The sequence below is a fragment of the Benincasa hispida genome, chromosome 12 (genome assembly GCF_009727055.1).
Source record: "Benincasa hispida cultivar B227 chromosome 12, ASM972705v1, whole genome shotgun sequence".
Classification (NCBI taxonomy): domain Eukaryota; kingdom Viridiplantae; phylum Streptophyta; class Magnoliopsida; order Cucurbitales; family Cucurbitaceae; genus Benincasa; species Benincasa hispida.
In genome coordinates, this window is record NC_052360.1 from 26,728,876 (window position 1) to 26,746,542 (window position 17,667).

The following is a 17,667-nucleotide window of genomic DNA, read 5'->3' on the forward strand; positions in this document are numbered from 1 at the left end:
GAAAACAATGTAACTTAAATTTTATATAACAATTACTATACCAATTACAAATATGTTCTTAAAAAGAATACAAAATACGAAATGTATGAAATAAAAAGAACTTGTTTTCTTTTTTATTGAGTGGGTTCCATTTTGTCACCTCAAAAGTCCAAAATAGAAACATAAATTCACTTAAAGATCCTGTTTGATAATCATCTTATTTTTTATTTTTAAAATTAAGTTTATAAACACTACTATCATCTTTAAATTTTTGTATTTGTTATCTACTTTGCATGAATGGTTAAAAAATCAAGTCAAATTTTGATAACTAAAAAAAGTTTCAAAAAATTGTTTTATTTTTGGAATTTGATTAAGCTTCGATCATTGCACAAGAAATATACAAATCACGGTAAAAAAAAATGTGGATGATATGGTACAGATTTAATAGTTACCAAATAAAATCTAAATAAGTAATTTTCCTCTCAAAACTCAGCCTCAACATTGAACTTAATAGAAAAGAAGAAAAATAGAAACATAAATTCACAAAAATAATTAATTTAATAAATAAAACTCCAAGTGCAATATCTACTTTAAAAGTCAAAAACTCCAAACAATAAGTTTAAATAAATTTCAATTTATAATTAACAAATAATTTCTTTGTAGAGCGAGAGTAATTTCCACGATCTTCCCCCAAAACTGGAATTTTTTTTTAACGAAATATTTTGGAAAAAATAACCAAAAAAACAAAAAACTCCGCCTACCCAAACAAGAATATAGAGAAATATTGGGGATTAAAATATAATTTCTTTAAAAAAAGAATGCAGTGATGCCGGTAATTGAAAATCTTAGAGAGAAGAATTTGACCGAAGTTTGACCGGAGCTGGGCGAATCGAGCATTTATGGAAAAATATTCCGGCCAAAGATTTTCTAATATTTTCCTAAATTATATCTCACCCTAACGGTAACAATCTGAATTGTAAAAGGAAATGAAACCAAATTAGGAATTAATTTCCTATTAAGTTTTGGTTTCCGGAGATAAATCTGAGATTGAACTCCGATTGAGTAATTCTACTCCCATAACTAAACATCCATTAAGCATCTCCCGCCGGTTTAATTTCAAGCTTTCCGTGTTTTTAAGAGAAATAACAATGGGAATGGGTCCAGCGATTGAAGCCTTCAGAATGGGTTTTGATCTTCCTGATTTAGACAATATTTACATTCCTCGAAAAAGAAGGGGATCTTCCGGCGCCGGAAAAAAACAACCCGAGACTGAATCCGAACTCCCCCTGACTATGTTGGAGGCTGCGACAATACTAATAGAGATGACAAACTCTGTTTCTGATGTTAACCCTGAAAAAATTAGCAACACCCACAAAAGGAAGAATCCTCTGACGCCAAAGACTGCAACTAAGAAACAGAGGAAGAAGAAGGCAAAACAGAGCAAGTATCCATCGATTCCTGAGATGCCGGAAGCATTGAGAGATCGGATCGTGGAGATGGGTGGGTATGAAATTAGGCTGGTGATTCAGAAACAACTTGAAGACACTGATTTAAGCAAAAACCATGGCCGTTTGTCCATGCCGATAAAGAAACTGTTGTTTGATTTTACAACAGAGGAGGAGAGGAAGCTCTTGAGCGAAGTGGAAAACCAAAACAAGAAGGGGATAAACACGGTGATTATAGATGATGTTGAAGAAAGAATGATTTGTTTGAAGAAGTGGAAGATTGGAAGTGGAGATGTGTACTGTTTGACGACACAATGGAATTCGTTGGTGGAGGAAACGGGATTAAAAGTTGGACAACATATTCAAATTTGGAGCTTTAGAAAAGATGATGAAAACGAAGCTTATCATGTTTGCTTCGCTATGGTTAAGTTAGCACCTTGCTAATTTAGCGTTTATAAGTGAAGAGAATGGAGAGTGGTGTTGTGTTGGTTTAATAGAAAATAAAAAGAAGAGCAAAATTAGGGTTCTGGATGGAAGAAGGTCAGAGATTTTGATGTTCTAGAGTTTTAGAGCTTTTAGAGAATGCAATTAAGGCCCATCGGGCCAACTTTGTAGTTGTCCAAATGCGCCTTTTTTGTATTTGAGCATGTATACAAGGGGGAATTTGGTGTAGATGGCTAAAATTTCCATGTATTTTTTAAATATTATAATCAAATTCATTTTAGAACAATATAGCTAATCACGTGCATACAAGATTCTGAGCTTTTATTTCTTCAAATGACTAACTCCAGCATTTTCAATTAATGCAATCGCACGATGAAATATGGAGAGCATAGGAAGAAAAAAAAAAAAAAAACCAATTCGATCATCAAGAATAGAAACACTTTTCAATGATAATCAAATGCAACAATTCTAAAAGAAAATTATTATTCTATCTTTAAAAATTGTGACCAAGAAAAGAAACAAAATTTCCATTTGGAAATAATAAATTGTGACTCAAGCAAGGAAAATATGTGACAAAATAAATATTTCTAGATAAGGAAAGAAAATATGCTGCGGGAAATAATATTGTATATGACTCAACAAATCTTTAACAAACTTTCCCAAACTTTCCCTTTGATTCATAAATCTATCTTATTTTCTACGCATGGATTATTGTTTAATATTCTTATGAAATATTTGAGTGACAAACTAACTATATCCCTCTAGTCTTTGTTGACATTTTTTTTCCAATCACGGGATAAAATAAAAATAAAATCGACTCAAAAGCCTAATCTTGCTAATCCAAGCATAACCCAACATTATAAAGTCAACCCCAAAATTAAAAATAATAATAAGAAGAAGAAATTAAAAAGAAGCGTGGCCTAGTTTTTCAGTCCCTGTGACCTCTCTTCATTTAACCCAAAAATGTACAAAATTAGCGTATAATTGGTGATTATTAATATACTCGATATCACAGCAGTCATCGGCAATATTTCCCCACACCCAAGATACCAGTAATTGAACTTTAATATTTTACTTTATTGGAAAAAAATACAGTAAAGAAAATCTGGATCAATGCAAGCCATTTGGGAAAGATATCTTTTTATTTTGGATTTGATTTTAATTCAATACCTAAGTTTTCAAATACTAAAATTTTACTTTTAAATTTAGGTTTTGTTTCAATTTAGTTTCAGATTTCAAGTTCTACTCTTTAGACTCAATTTTTCACTAAATGCTTATTTCAATTTTGGCATTTAAATCTTTAGTATTAATGTCTATTAATCAATTTAGAACTCTGTATTGTACGAAAATGCAAGCTACCCAAAATCTCTGAGAACAAAAAAATATTTTCTGAAATTATTATAATTATTATTTACTTCATACTTCCTTATTAAGCTTTAATTAAAGAAAAACCGATAAGAATGCAAATTGAAGCCACTCAAAAACTGCCCTACCTATCTAAATATCCTCGAAAGATCAACAAGAAAACAACCCTATTTTCGCAATCATTATTTAAAAAAAAAAAAAGAAAAGAAAAAAGTCCTACAAAATTGCCTTAGCCATCAATAAAATTCTCTCTCCATTCCTTCACACCATCAAGAAAAATGCTGACTAAAAGATTAGGAATTTCCATTAAGATTAATCGAAATGGAAAACAAACCATTAATTGATCATATCCTTCATTCTAGCATTCAATAAGAAGCTACAACATGAAAGAACCCTAACTCAAAAGTACCAGAATGGAGTTCTAGCAAAAGCATAATCTCTGTTGAATTAAATCGATCAATCATGTAAAGTTCCCAAAATGTCTTCATCTCTAAACAAATGGAACCTGCAGATGAACCACGAAAGAAATCAAACCAAAATCATGAAAAATAATATTTACATCCTACTTTAGTATTAGCCTAATAAGAATTTGAGAAAGATTCAGCAAAGGTTTTGGGAAGAATCGGCAATTTCTAAAATCATTGATCTCAAATTCACCCCTAGTCCTGAATCTTCTAATCTCGTTTATTTCTCTCTAATTTTTTCAAAAATATTAAGTTTGATCCTGGAGTTCCAAATATTCAGTTCTACCCAAATTAATTTTAGTCCTCCATTGTTCTTAATCAGTTCAGAGGAAACATTAATAATGAGATAATGACAATGAAATAAGGAGGCAAATATAATTAGCAGGAAGATTTGAATCAAAGACGGTCATTTCTGCAAACAAAGCAAGAAATGAAACTAATACTGTTTAGAAACATACTCTTTGTCCCCGAGCTTCACCGGCGTGCCTCCATATTCAGGCAAAAGAACGGTATCACCTTCTTTCACACAGACTGGAATCAGATTCCCGCTATTATCCCGTGCACCAGGACCCACCGCAATCACCTTGCCGGAGTTCAACTAAGGGAACAAATGCCAATAGAAACCAAATCAAAACGAAGAAACGGAAATTGAAAAGGAATAACAGAGAGAATGAATGGTACATTGCAGAGATACCTTGGTGGAGCTCTCGGGGAGAAGAATACCGGCAGAAGTTTTGGAAGGAGGAAGAATTTTCTCAATCAGGACACGATTGAGGGATGGAATTAAGCGCTTCGCCATTAGAGTGTGCTCGAAGAATTAGGGTTTTTGAGCTCAGGTGCGAGGAAGAAGATGGAGAGTGTGGCTGCTTTAACAGAAAAGAAAAAGAGATGCAAATATGGGGTTCTGGATGAGAGTAGAAGGTTCTAGGACACGAGGGTTTAGAGATTTTGATGTTGGTAGGGTTTTAGAGCTTTTGGAGAAGCCAGTTAAAGGCCCATTGGGCCACATTTGTAGTTGTCCAAATGGGCCCGTTTGTGTATGTAACTGAATTAAAGATGTCCATTTTCTTCGGAGATGGACCCGTGAGAACCCGCCCCTGCAAAATAATTCCCTCCAAGCTAGACAATTTGCATTCTCCGTCGCTCCATTTACTTTTTCTTTTTTAATTTATTATAATAAGTTATTGTTATGTCATTATTATTATATATATTATATTTAAATTTTAGCAAATGTATAGAAAATAGAAAGGTAAGAGAAAGGAAGCCGAAAAATTAATTTTCACCCTCTTGTATTTTCTGTATTGTTGTACCATTGATGATATCAATACAATAGTTTTAAATAGCCGTTTGAGAGAAATAATAAAGAATAAATGGAATGATTTGAATACAAGTGTGCGTTTTTTTATTGGTTTGAGTAAATATTCCTTCTAACAAATTTTTCTTCTAGAAGGGAGGTGACATGTCCTGTGTATGCTGAATTGGAGAAGCTTTTTGTGTATGTGTACTGCTGATTGGGCTGCTGACATGGATTTCTCTAACATCCCCCCTCAAACGAGAGGGTACATCAAGTATGCCAAGTTTGGAACGAAGAGACTGGAAGTGAGAGTGTGTAAGCGGTTTTGTGAGGCAGTCGACAAGTTAACTGGCTGAAGGGATATACCGAACTTCCAAGGCTCCATGAAGAACATGGTCTCTTACAAAGTGAGCATCAATCTTAATGTGTTTAGTTCTGGCATAAAACACAGGATTGGTGGCAATCGCAGGTGCGCTTAAGTTATCACACCAGATGATGGGTTTGACAGAGGACAACATCCCGAGTTCCGAGATCAGTTGATTAAGCCAGATGACTTCAGAGGTAGTGTGTGCTAAGGCCCGATATTTAGATTCAATACTCGATCGAGCTACGGTTGCTTGCTTTTTGGATGACTAAGAAACGAGATTGTTTCCAATGAATACACAGTATGCTGCAACTGATTTCTGGTCGTCGATGTTGGAAGCCCAATCTGCATCAAAGTATGCAGAGACTGATAGGTCGGAGCTTGGTTGAAACAGTAGACCAAAGGGTTTGGTTGTGCTCATGAACCAAAGGATATGTTTGACAGCTTGTCAGTGAACATCAGTTGGTCTCTGAAGAAATTGGCTTAAGTGATTGACGATATATGCAATATCAGGTCGGGTTGTGGTGAAGTACTGTAGTGCACCAATTGTGCTTCTATAGACAAAGGGATCAGGAGTACCATCAGCAATAGATAAGTGTTTGCCAAGTACACTAGGGGATGGAGTAGGCTTAAGATTTGTAAGTTGTAATCGATTTAGAAGATCATCCACATATTTTGCTTAATTTATGATGAGGCCCGAGACAAAATAGTGGACTTGAAGGCCAAGGAAGTATGTTAGCTGTCCCAAATCTTTTAGAGCAAGTGTGTTGTCAAGCGATCGAATGAGATGATTGATTATTGAGGGGTCATTACCAATGACGATGACATCCTCAACATATAAGAAAAATAACAGAGGGCTAGTTCTTATAGATGAACAATGAGGAATTTGACCTGGAGTTTATGAATCCTCATCAAAGAAGTTCCTTTGTAAGGGCGGCATTCCAGGCCTTTAGGGCCTGTTTTAGTCTATAAAGTACTTGTCAAGCTTGCATACATGATGTAGGTAGGACGGATGTACATACCCGAAAGGTTGTGTCATATACACGTTTTCTTCTAGAGTTCCATTCAGAAAGGCATTATCAAAGTCAAGTTGTCGGAGACTCTATCCGTGAGAGGCAACAATATTGAGAATGACTCGAATTGTCGAAGTCTTGGCAACCAGACTGAATGTCTCAAAGAAATCGATGCCTGTGTTCTGGTGAAATCCCTTTGTTATAAGCTGTGCTTTGTAGCATTGTACTGAACTGTCGGAGTTTCGCTTGATTCTAAAAGCCCATTTGTGTCCCACAATATTCATATCTGGTGTGGGAGGCACAAGTCGTCAGGCACGACTCCGCTTTAGAGCAGCATATTCGGCATCCATGGCTTGCTTCCAAGGAGGAGAAGCTATGGCGTCTTGAATCCGAGTGGGTTCAGTTATAGACCAGTCAACTAGGGACGAAATAGTCAAAATTTTTGGTTTGAAGATGCCAACTTTCCCTCGGGTTATCATGGGATGAGTGGGTAAGGGGATAGATTTGGCTGATGGAGGATTCAGAAAGTCAGGTTGAAGGTGTCGGGTAGAGGAGGCCATAGATGCACAATCGGATGGTGTTGATACTGGTATATGATCGTGTAGGCGATCAGGTGTAGGTGAACGATCGTTTAGGAATGGATTTGGTAGGCAATCGGGTGAGGAAGGGATAGGTAGATGATCATTTAGTAATGAATTTGATATAGGTATACGATCGTGTAAAGATGAAGTTGGTGAGCGATGGGGTTGAGGTAAACGATCAGGTATGGGATCGTTCTGTGGGCAAGGATTTTCAGTGTTTAAGGTGGTAGAAGGTGGAAGGATGGGCAGGGTGAGGTTGGGTGAGAGAATATGTTGGCATTTGGGATTTACCTGGGATAATTGGGTGAAGGGAAACTTATATTCATTAAAGGTGACATGCCGAAAGATGATGATTCGACCAGCTTTGGACAGACATTTGAACCCTTTGTGCCGTTAACTAGGACCCAGATACACACATTTTTCTAAGTGAAGGTTGAGCTTGTTGTGCTGAAAGGACCAGAGATATAGAAAGTAGACACAGCCAAAGACCATGAGCTCTGAAAAATTTAAATTATTGTTAAAGAGAACAAAGACAGGGGATTTACCTTGCAGTACCTCTATTGGTAACCCGTTTATGAGCATTGTGGCTGTGAGGAAGGCATCCCACCAAAAACTCAAGGGTAAGTTGGCCTGAGCTAGCAGTGTAAGGCCGGTTTCTACTACATGTCTGTGTTTTCTTTCTGCTCGACCATTTTGAGTAGAGGTGTAGGGGCACGATAGCCTGGTTATAATTCCTTTTGAGTTGCATAGATGATGGATTTTGGCATACTTCCCTCCGTTATCAGACTGAAGCACTTTGATTGTCTTGTTAAACTGATTCTGAACATATACAAGAAAGTGCTGAAAAGCTTCAAATGCACCACTTTTTTGTCTCAAGGGATAAATCCAGGTGTATCTGCTATGATCATCAATAAACAAGATGTAATATCTGTAGCCATATGATGAAACAATAGGGGCAGCTCCCCATAAATCAGAGAGAATCAATTCAAATGGTTTTGTTGCATGGCTTTCAGACTTAGAAAATGGCAGATTATGAGCTTTACCCAAAGGACAGGATTCACAAAATAGAGTCTCTTCATTACTTTTAACTTGCAAATTACATTCACTAATAACAGAATTCAAAATTTTTTGTGAAGGATGTTCTAAGCGCTATGCCAGATGGCTTTAGATACAGCTACATTAATACTTGCTGTTTTTCCAGACAAAACTAATGCAGAGGTGTTCTTATTTATGTCCAAAAGCCTTTTGTGTTCAGTGTTCTGATACTTCAACTCCTCATTTCTTTTCACAGCCGATCCAGATGATACAACCCATTCTTAAGATTTCCTTTCAAAAGAGTTCGACTCGTACGCTTGTCCTTAACAAAGCAATGAATATCATGAAACTCAAAATAAATGTTGTTATCTTGAGCTAACTTAGACACACTAAGCAATTTTTTTGTAATTTCAGGCACACACAACACATTCTCAAGTAGGACGGTGTTGTTTCCATCAGACAAAGAGGTATTACCAATATAAGAGATTTGTAGTTTATTTGCATTTCCTACAATGACATTCTCATTACCTGAGTATTCACCTGGGTTGTTTAGATTTACATAGTCAGGAGTAATATGATTTGTGGCTCCACTGTCCACATACCAATTTGGATCCACAACAATCTCAGGTCTGGCAAAGGGGTTGGAGTTTTGGGTTGCTACGAATGTAGTGGGATTGGGTCTAGTATTGTTTCTAGGATTTGAGCTCTATCCTCCTTTATTCTGCCCAAAGTTTCCAATAAACTCTTTGTTAAATTGATTAAAGCATACAAGGGCTGAATGACCATATTTATCACAGACTTGACATGTAGGTTTGTTACTGCGTCCATGACCTCGTCCTCGACCGGAGTTGAAGTTGCCATTATTCCTCATCATTGCTGACTAAATAGAGGTCGAGAGTTTGTCTGATGGTCTGTCTAGCATCACTGGAGTTCCAACTTTGAGCTACGTTCACAGTGGGTACAATATTGCCTAGATTCCTTTGAGCATTTTGGTGTTCCAGACGTTTCTCAAAGATAAGAGCTTAGATTGCATATCCAGCCAAGAGATGTCTGGTTTGCCTTGTATGACAGCAATCACCAGGTTGTAAACTTCTTCCAAACCGAGAAGGACCTGAGAAATCAAGGATCGTCTAGGTACAGGACTCCCGGCCTGTCCTAAGTTGTCGGCGTTAGTTTTTATGATACGTAAATAATCTCATTTTAGAGTTACCTTTCTTGGTTGTCTAGAAGATATGGCGGAGGAAGTCCTCCTCTGCTCTCGATTGCATGCCGAAAAGGTCTTGGGTGGCTTCCCATAGGTTCTTAGCATTGTTGAAGCCTAGCAACTACAGGGCCACTTCAAGGGTCATCGAGTTGTACAACCATCCAAGGAGCAGAAGATCTATCGTGATCCATTGTTCGAACAGGGGGTTGACCGTTCTGGAACGAGCAGAGCTCGACGAGGCCTCATCGGCGCTTTCGACAATGTCTCCACCTTGAAGGAGACCGGATTCATCAGTTGTTGCATAGATGAATTTCGGAGGACAGGGTTTTTCACCTGTGAGATGACCTTCTAGCTTGTAACTTCTCAAAATGGGTAGTGCAGGAGTTTTCCATAGTAGGTAATTGCTTCGGTCAAGTTTGATTGTGGTGATTTGGTTCAACAGTTGATTTAATGGTGGGTTGCTGAAAATGGTTGTGGATGAGGAAGATGAACCGGTGGAGAGAGCGTTGGCCATTAATGGCTCTGATACTAAGTTAGAAAACAGAAAGGTAAGAGAAAGGAAGCTGAAAAGTTAATTTTCACCCTCTTGTATTTTCTGTATTGTTGTACCATTGATGATATCAATACAATAGCTTTAAATAGCCGTTTGAGAGAAATAATAAAGAATAAATGGAATGATTTGAATACAAGTGTGCGTTTTTTATTAGTTTGAGTAAATATTCCTTCTAACAAATTTTTCTTCTAGAAGGGAGGTGACATGTCCTGTGTATGCTGAATTGGAGAAACTTTTTGTGTATGTGTACTGCTGATGGGATTTCTCTAACATGAAACGACTATGGAGCGGTTAAATAAATACATGAACGGAGGAACTACTTTTTGAAGTTTCTCAAATTTACCTCCATTTTTTAAACATTTCTCAAAATATAGAAATAAGTATGTTATCAAGCAAATTCATTTTTTGAAAAATGAGAAACAGAAACATGAAATAGGGAACAAAGACGTTAGCAAATGAGCCCTTAGTCTATCTCCTATTTGTCATAAAGCAGTTTATGGATTTTGGATGATACTACATACTAGATGTCAGTTGAACTATATTCATTTTGGTGTATGAGAAATTTTGTTAAAACATATACATTTACGATTTTTGGAACATTAAATAAATTTTGGACAGTCAAATCACACAATGTTATTCTTAGAGATGTCTATTTCGGTCACATGGACCCCCAAATAACCTTTTTAAATTTATTATTTATTATATAATCATTCTATTCAAATTACAAGCTTTATTATTTAATGGTATAAGATAATAAATGTGTTTGAATTCAATATTATAAACATGAATAATTTGATGGATAACTATTTCTTACTAAGTAATTTCATTTAAAATTCAGTTTGAGGTTAATGAAATTGGACACACTTCTGAATTTAGAAAAATCCACAACACTGTGATAATAGTTCAATCCTCTCTAAGGTCTGGTAACTAAACAAAATATTTTAAAAATAATATGTTCGTTATTAAAATTTAACTAAAATTTCAAATGTTTGTTTACAAACTTAACCATTTAAAGGAAAGAATACAAGTCATGAATGTTAAAAGTTAGTCAATTTTTACAAAGAAACTTTGTTTAAAATATTTTTAAAATAAAATGATTTAAAGTTGATTATTTTTGTGCTTCACTGACTTCTAAGTGAGAAAGGTTTGTTAGGAAATTGTCGATTTCTAATTGAAAAATTATTGCATTACAGCAGTCAACAAGTGATTGAAATATCACATCTAAAAATCCATTTATATAAATACCGAGAAGGAGTACAGTACATGTAGAACAAAAAAAAAAAAAATGGATATAAACAATTGTACACCATAATTTGCCCAGTCTTTGTTGACATTTTTTCCAATAGAGGGAGAAAAATAAAAACAAAATCAACTCAAAAGTCTAACATTGGTCTAATCTCGCCAATCCAAGCATAACCTAATTATATAAACATTATAAAATCAACCCCAAAATAAAAAAATGAAGAAAGAAAAAGCATTGTCTAGTTTTATAGTCACTGTGAACTCATCTTCATTTAACTATCAAATGTAGGAGTGCAATAAAAAACCAACTAATCGAAAATCCAAATCGATCAAATGATTTGATTTGATTTTTTAGTATAAAATTGGACATATTAGTTCGTATTCAGAGAAAACCAAAAAAATATTGGTTCGGATCGGTTTTTTATTTGAAAAACCAATCAAATCAGAACCGAACCAATGATATATATATAGCCTTGAAAATAAACTCTTCATTAGGATCTTTTTAATATTTTAATTATTATGGTCCATGTATATTTGATGTTTAGATAAAAGACCAATTATTATCGAACATGTATATTTTTTATTTAGAAAAATGGCAAAAAAAAAAAGAAATATAAAAATGTCAAATTTCAATTTATAAAAAAAAAAGAAATAGATCTAATTTTAATTTAAAATTAGCAAAAAAGACCGATTTAAAATAATGTGAAAATAAAAATTAAAAAAATTAAAAGAAAAAAAGAAAATGTCAAAAACCGAGAACCAAACTGATAATAAACCAATTCAAATAAAACCAATCAATTGGTTTTGTTCTTTATTAGACATTGGTTTGGATCCCTTTTTTGTAAAATCGATTGGTTTGGTTTGATTCTTTATTGGCTCCAAAATCAATAAAATCGAACCGACTATTACCCCTAGTCAAACATATAAAATTAGGGAATAGTTGGTGATTATTAATATACTCCAAGATCATATTAACCATCGGCAATATTTCCCCTCACACCCAAGACGCAAGCAATTGAATTTCAATATTTTACTTTAGTGGGAAAAAAAATAAAGGTAAAGAAAATTTGAATCGATGAAATATACCTTTTTCATCCTTAGATTTTAAGCGTATTTTTAATTATATTTTTAAGTTTCAAAATGTTACTGTTCACACAAGATTTCAATAGAAATTTATGTTGTGGAATTTAACTTTGTATTTGTATTAATTTTGTGGAAAGTGAATACAATTTCTAATACATAGTATTTTGCTGCTTTCAAAATAAACAATAATCTTTAAGCTGGTTGATCTTCTCGAAGGATCGACCTTTGGGCTTGTTGATCTTCTTGGGTGGTCCACATTTAGCTTGTTGATCTTCTTGGATGATCGGCCTTTTGACTTGATGATCTTCTTGGATGATCATCCTTGGGCTTGATGATCTTCTGGAATGATCGGCCTTTGGGCTTGTTGATCTTCTTAGATGATCGGTTTTTGGGATTGTTGATTTTTTTGGAAGATCGACCTTTGGGCTTGTTGATTTTTTTGGAAGATCGGCCTTTAGACTTGTTGATCTTCTTGGACGATCGACCTTTGGGCTTGTTGATCTTCTTGGTGTTAGCTTTAGGACTTCAATCAAACCAAGCATTTTGATGATAACAAATTCAGATTTTTTGTACTAAGATTTTTAGTGTTTCAGAGTCACTATCTTGTAAAGCTCGGAAAGACGTTCCAACGCAATTTGAATCGCTCAAATTGGAGTTCAAACAAGAAAGTTATAAGCAAAAGAAGATTGGAGAGGAAATCCAACGTGGCACACAAACGGTCAATTTTGATGACATGGCACTCCAACCGGTCATCTTTTTGTTGACGTGGCGATAACGTGGCACATGACGTGGCAATAACGTGGCGACTGTGGACGAATGAGATAATGACAAGTGGCGGTCACCCAGCTTCATGCATGGACGTGTGCGTGCACTACACGTGCCTGCGGTTTCTTCACAGAATGCGATGCATGACGCTCAATCTCCTCCGCTGTGCGCGTGGTGCTCATATCATCCGACTATTTTTTATTTTCATTTTTATTTCCTTATTTTCCTTTAATTTCCTAATCTAATTTCCTCCAAAATTCTCATCAAATTTCAGCTTTTTTTTCAAATTTGATTCCTTCCTAAATTGTCATCCTTCAAATCCTTTTTTATTCTCCAAATCTCAATAATTCCAATTTTTCAATTCCTCTCTTAATTACAAATCCTTTCCTTTTCTATTTTTATTCAATCTCCACCCTTCATTTGCAATCATATCCAATGGCCAAAATTTATCCCCTTCGCCTATAAATTCGACTTGATTTTACTCTTCATTCACATACACCAAAAGCTATAAGTCTTAAGCTCTCTCTCTCTACTATCAAATTCTTGTTCTCCTTGCTCCTAAATTGACCTAGAGTTATTTTTGTGAGTTTTTTTTAGTGCTCAACTTGTGTATTTAGCCTTCAAGAGGTAATATTGTGAGGTTTTCTTTTAATTTTTAGTAATTGTATTAAGGTGTAGGTACACCTTGGGTTGTGAGAAAAAGAAACTGGTTTGATCTTGAACCAGTAAAAAGGATCCTAGGTTTCTCTTTAGCCTAGGAAAAAGAGGGTCGTGTGTCGGTTTGGTCCTTACATGCAAGAGGCTTACTTAGTGAAATACCCAAGAAAGAGTCTTGGAGAGTGGAGTAGGCAATTTGCCGAACCACTATAACTCCCGGTGTTTTCTCTTCCTCTCTCTTTTATTTCTTGTTTTCAATTTTTTGCTTCTTGTCTTAGTTATTTTTTTAATCTTTCCTAATTGCATGATTTAATTTCTAGTGTGCTATTTAAATTTATCCTTGATTAAATTGTCCTTAAATTTGAAGTTATCATAGCTTGCATGATTTAAGTTTTGTCTTGCATAAATTTTCTTAAATCAAATTAGTGGGTTAACTTTATTGAGCATTGTTTGAAGATAAAATTATTTTTAAAAATTGGTAGTCAACCCTATTCACCCCCTCTCTAGTGTTGCCTTTAGATCCTATAGTTGGATGATCGGCCTTTGGGCTTGTTGATCTTCTTGAAGGATTAGTGTTCGCACGAGGCTTCTAGAGAAACTTATTTCGTGGAGTTGAACTTAAGTTGGTGTTGATGTTAATTTGATGCGATATGGTTCGATCTCTAGTGCTTGATCTTCTGATTCTCTCTCGGTTGAATACGTACGCTTGATGTATAGAAGCACGGCGTGTGGATGTTCTTGAGCTTCGAGTCTTGGAAGAGTGCTTGTATCTTCAAAGGACTTCAGTCTTTATGCGTGTTCAGAATGCTTGTATCTTCAAATGACTTTGGTCTTCAAACGTGTTTAGAATGCTTGTATCTTCAAAGAACTCCAGTCTTCAAGCGTGTTTAGAATGCTTGTATCTTCAAAGGATTTCAGTCTTCAAGTGTGATCAGAATGCTTGTATCTTCAAAGGACTTCAGTTTTCAGAATGCTTGTATCTTCAAAAGACTTCAGTCTTCAAGCATGGTCAGCTTCAGGAGTCAAAGAGTCTTCTGATCGTAGAGAATTCCCTCTAAGCTCTCTGGAACATAGAATTGCTGACCTCCACAAATGAACAGAGCTATTCTATTTTCCAACATTTTCCAACATTAAAATAAAATAGGGAGATTTTCAAAATAGAAAAATAAGGGAAACTATTACACAAAATAGTAAAATTTAATCTTCTTTGATAGAGACTACACTGATAGACACTGATAGAGGCTAATAGAAGTCTATCAGTATTTTTTTTTGTTATTTCTATAAATAGTTTGAATTTTTTTTATTTGTGATTTTTTTTAAATAAAAACACTTTTTTTTTATTTATTGATTTTAATAATTCCCACGTAATCATTGTTTTAATTTCCAACAAATAATATAACTTCATGGGGAGTAGGTGAATAATTCAATAAAAGTTTATAGAATTTTTTTTAATTAATATTACTTAAGAGAAATTATTTTAAATGATAAAACTGCAGAAAATATTTACACATAGTAGTCTATAGCGGTCTATCGTATGGAGGCAGTAAAACTTTTCTATATTTATAAATATTTTGGTTCATTTTCCTATATTTGAAAACAACCCATTACTTAATCTAGATATCATATATCAATGCTATTAAATTTACATTTATATGAATGTAAAATTACGAGTTTAGTCTCTAGATGTTGAAAGTTATGACTAATCAATCTCTAAACTTTAAATTTGACTCTAACAAATCTATAATAGAACTATAAAACTTCAATTTTAAGTCTAATAAATCTAAAAATGTTTAAAAGCTCATTGTTTTATTAGACAAAAAAAAATTGTTTGTCTCTAATTTAACTTAAAAAATTCAAAATTTTAGTTAATAAATACATTAGTTTTTTTTTTAAATGTCCAATGGTATTTATTAGATACAAAGTTAAATATAATGTCTAATATAACATTTAGTTTTTAACATTTTTAATATGTAAGAGATTTATTGGATGCAAAATTGATATTTTAGAAATCTATTAAACACAAAAATAAAAAATTCAAGAATCTATTAGAAAAGTCAAATGTTAACAAACAAATTACATATAATTGGCTACAAACAATGCACAAACATTGTTAATAAATAAAATTACAAGAAGACATAATAAACCAGATCATAAGATAAAAACTTCGATGATTGTAGATAATCATATTGACAACAATTACAACATCAAATGAACAAAACCTAAAAATAGAAGAATAGGATTATCGGTAATGGATGTACGCTTCATAAACGTTGACATGAAGACAATTATTTGCTAGCACTGCATGGATTGCTAAACCACAACAATTGTGTCAAAATATATAACTAACTCCAGGAAAACAAAAGGAATCAAATTTCCAGCGGAAGCATTTTATCGTTTTTATTTTGATTTTGTGAAGATGGAAATTACAGAAAAATTAAGAAATAAAATACAGGCATTATCATGTTTGATATTGAACGTTAAGCATAAATTAAGAGAAAAGGATAATTACCTTTGAAGACTCTTCTTCCAGCAATTTCCAATAAAACTTTCCTCTTTGAATCTCCTCCAAAAAAGTCTTTCTTGGCTGTGATTGATGGACAGAAGGTTGTTGAGGCCTTCTATCAATCAAATAAAATTTATATTCATAATCCTGAACTTCAACTAACAAGTAGTATCAGTAGTAAGATCGGGACAAACTACATGGAGCCTAAGATAAAATCTCTCTAAGCTAAATTGGTCTTTGAAAAGTAGTAAAAACAGGGGGTTTTGAGTTTGAGTTGATAGAAAAACTAAATTGCATGAAATTAAAGTGCAAAAAGTAAGATAGATTGAAAGGGGGAGAAAGCGATACACGAGATTACCTTCACCGATTAAGAGATTGATGGGTTATCCATGGATTAATTCATATCATGTTGGGTTCATGGGATCCAAATATCAAGCCTAACTGACTGTTTGAAAAAGCTAGACAGCTTCTCTATGAAGAACTAATGCGGATGTGGATTCCTAAATTAACTAAGTGTTGTCATACAAGCCTATTCACTTAGCTAATCACATTAAGCCCTTGGATTGATTAGAATATTAGATTAAATTGGCCAAATCTAAATTAACATATTTCCATTCCTTAGGTTTCGTTATCTTTCGTTACTATGTGATCTAGAAGAGCCATCAATTGAACCATAACTATAACTAAAACCTATTGCTACTCAAATTAGGCATGCTTTCGTTATAATTACGGATAACTACAATATGCATAGAACATATATTAAATTCATTTATTTTTCACTTCTTTTAGAAAATTGTAAGAATATAAAAAATTAAACTAATTAAGAACGAAATCGACTTGTTACCTAAACCTCAGGTATCGAAAAGATAATTTACCCTAAAGATTTTCTAATAGATTTTGTATTTTCAGTTTCATGTTTAATAGAAATTGAACTCCGTTATTTAAGGCTCAACCCAGAAAGGTTCATATATTTCCACCTCTAGAGAGGAAGACCATACAAATTATCACTGAGCTAAACTCACTTTAGCTGCATCATATAAATATCAAAGTAACATATATTTCTCGTTTAAAAAACAAAATGTTAAACTAACATAGTTGACACTAAGAAGGTGCAGTACCGATTAAGATGCCCTAATTAAGCAAACATTTTCTCGAGGGTTCTTAATTTTTTAAGATTAAAGTTTTATGTTTTGTTTTGTCATATTTGAAAATATTTTCAACAATTTTATGATGTGAAATAATTTCTCATTATTTTTATATTTGAAATCTAGATTAAACTTTTAACTAATTTTGATAATAATTAACTAAATATAAGATTTATCGAAAGTATATTATTCAAAGTACAAGACCGAGTGAAAATAGTATTTTAACCCACATTTAATGTTAGAGAAGAAATGAGAAATGGAAAAGGAAAAACCAAGGTGGAGGAAGAAGGGATGACTCACCAAGGTAGTTAAAATTTGTTTACTACTTACCAATCATAGTGTGCCACTTGTAATATTCTTATTTCTTTTTTGTATCATTACTATTGTAAGAATTGGGGTAAACTTGTATAAAGGAAGGGCTGTAGCATTCATTTGACATTAAGTAAAATAATACAATAGAGAGAAGAAAAACAGAGCAAGGGGAAATCCAAAGGACAAAGTTTATTCCCTTCAAATTCGATCTTTAACTTG

The 17,667-nt window shown here is 33.8% G+C and overlaps 2 protein-coding genes across 2 annotated transcripts; one reads left to right on the plus strand and one right to left on the minus strand.

Moving 5' to 3' along the window:
• Positions 1 to 415: 415 nt before the first annotated feature.
• Positions 416 to 3,346, plus strand: LOC120092882 (B3 domain-containing protein At2g31420-like). The gene has a single exon (XM_039051125.1). The coding sequence runs from the start codon at positions 1,128 to 1,130 to the stop codon at positions 1,866 to 1,868; it is 741 nt and encodes a 246-aa protein (XP_038907053.1). The 5' UTR covers positions 416 to 1,127; the 3' UTR covers positions 1,869 to 3,346.
• A 180-nt stretch (positions 3,347 to 3,526) lies between these two features.
• On the minus strand, positions 3,527 to 4,627 carry LOC120092884 (10 kDa chaperonin, mitochondrial-like). The gene is made up of 3 exons (XM_039051126.1): positions 4,392 to 4,627; positions 4,156 to 4,295; positions 3,527 to 3,738 (listed from the first exon to the last, which is right to left on the minus strand). The coding sequence occupies exons 1-3, from the start codon at positions 4,494 to 4,496 to the stop codon at positions 3,690 to 3,692; spliced, it is 294 nt and encodes a 97-aa protein (XP_038907054.1). The 5' UTR covers positions 4,497 to 4,627; the 3' UTR covers positions 3,527 to 3,689.
• Positions 4,628 to 17,667: the final 13,040 nt, after the last annotated feature.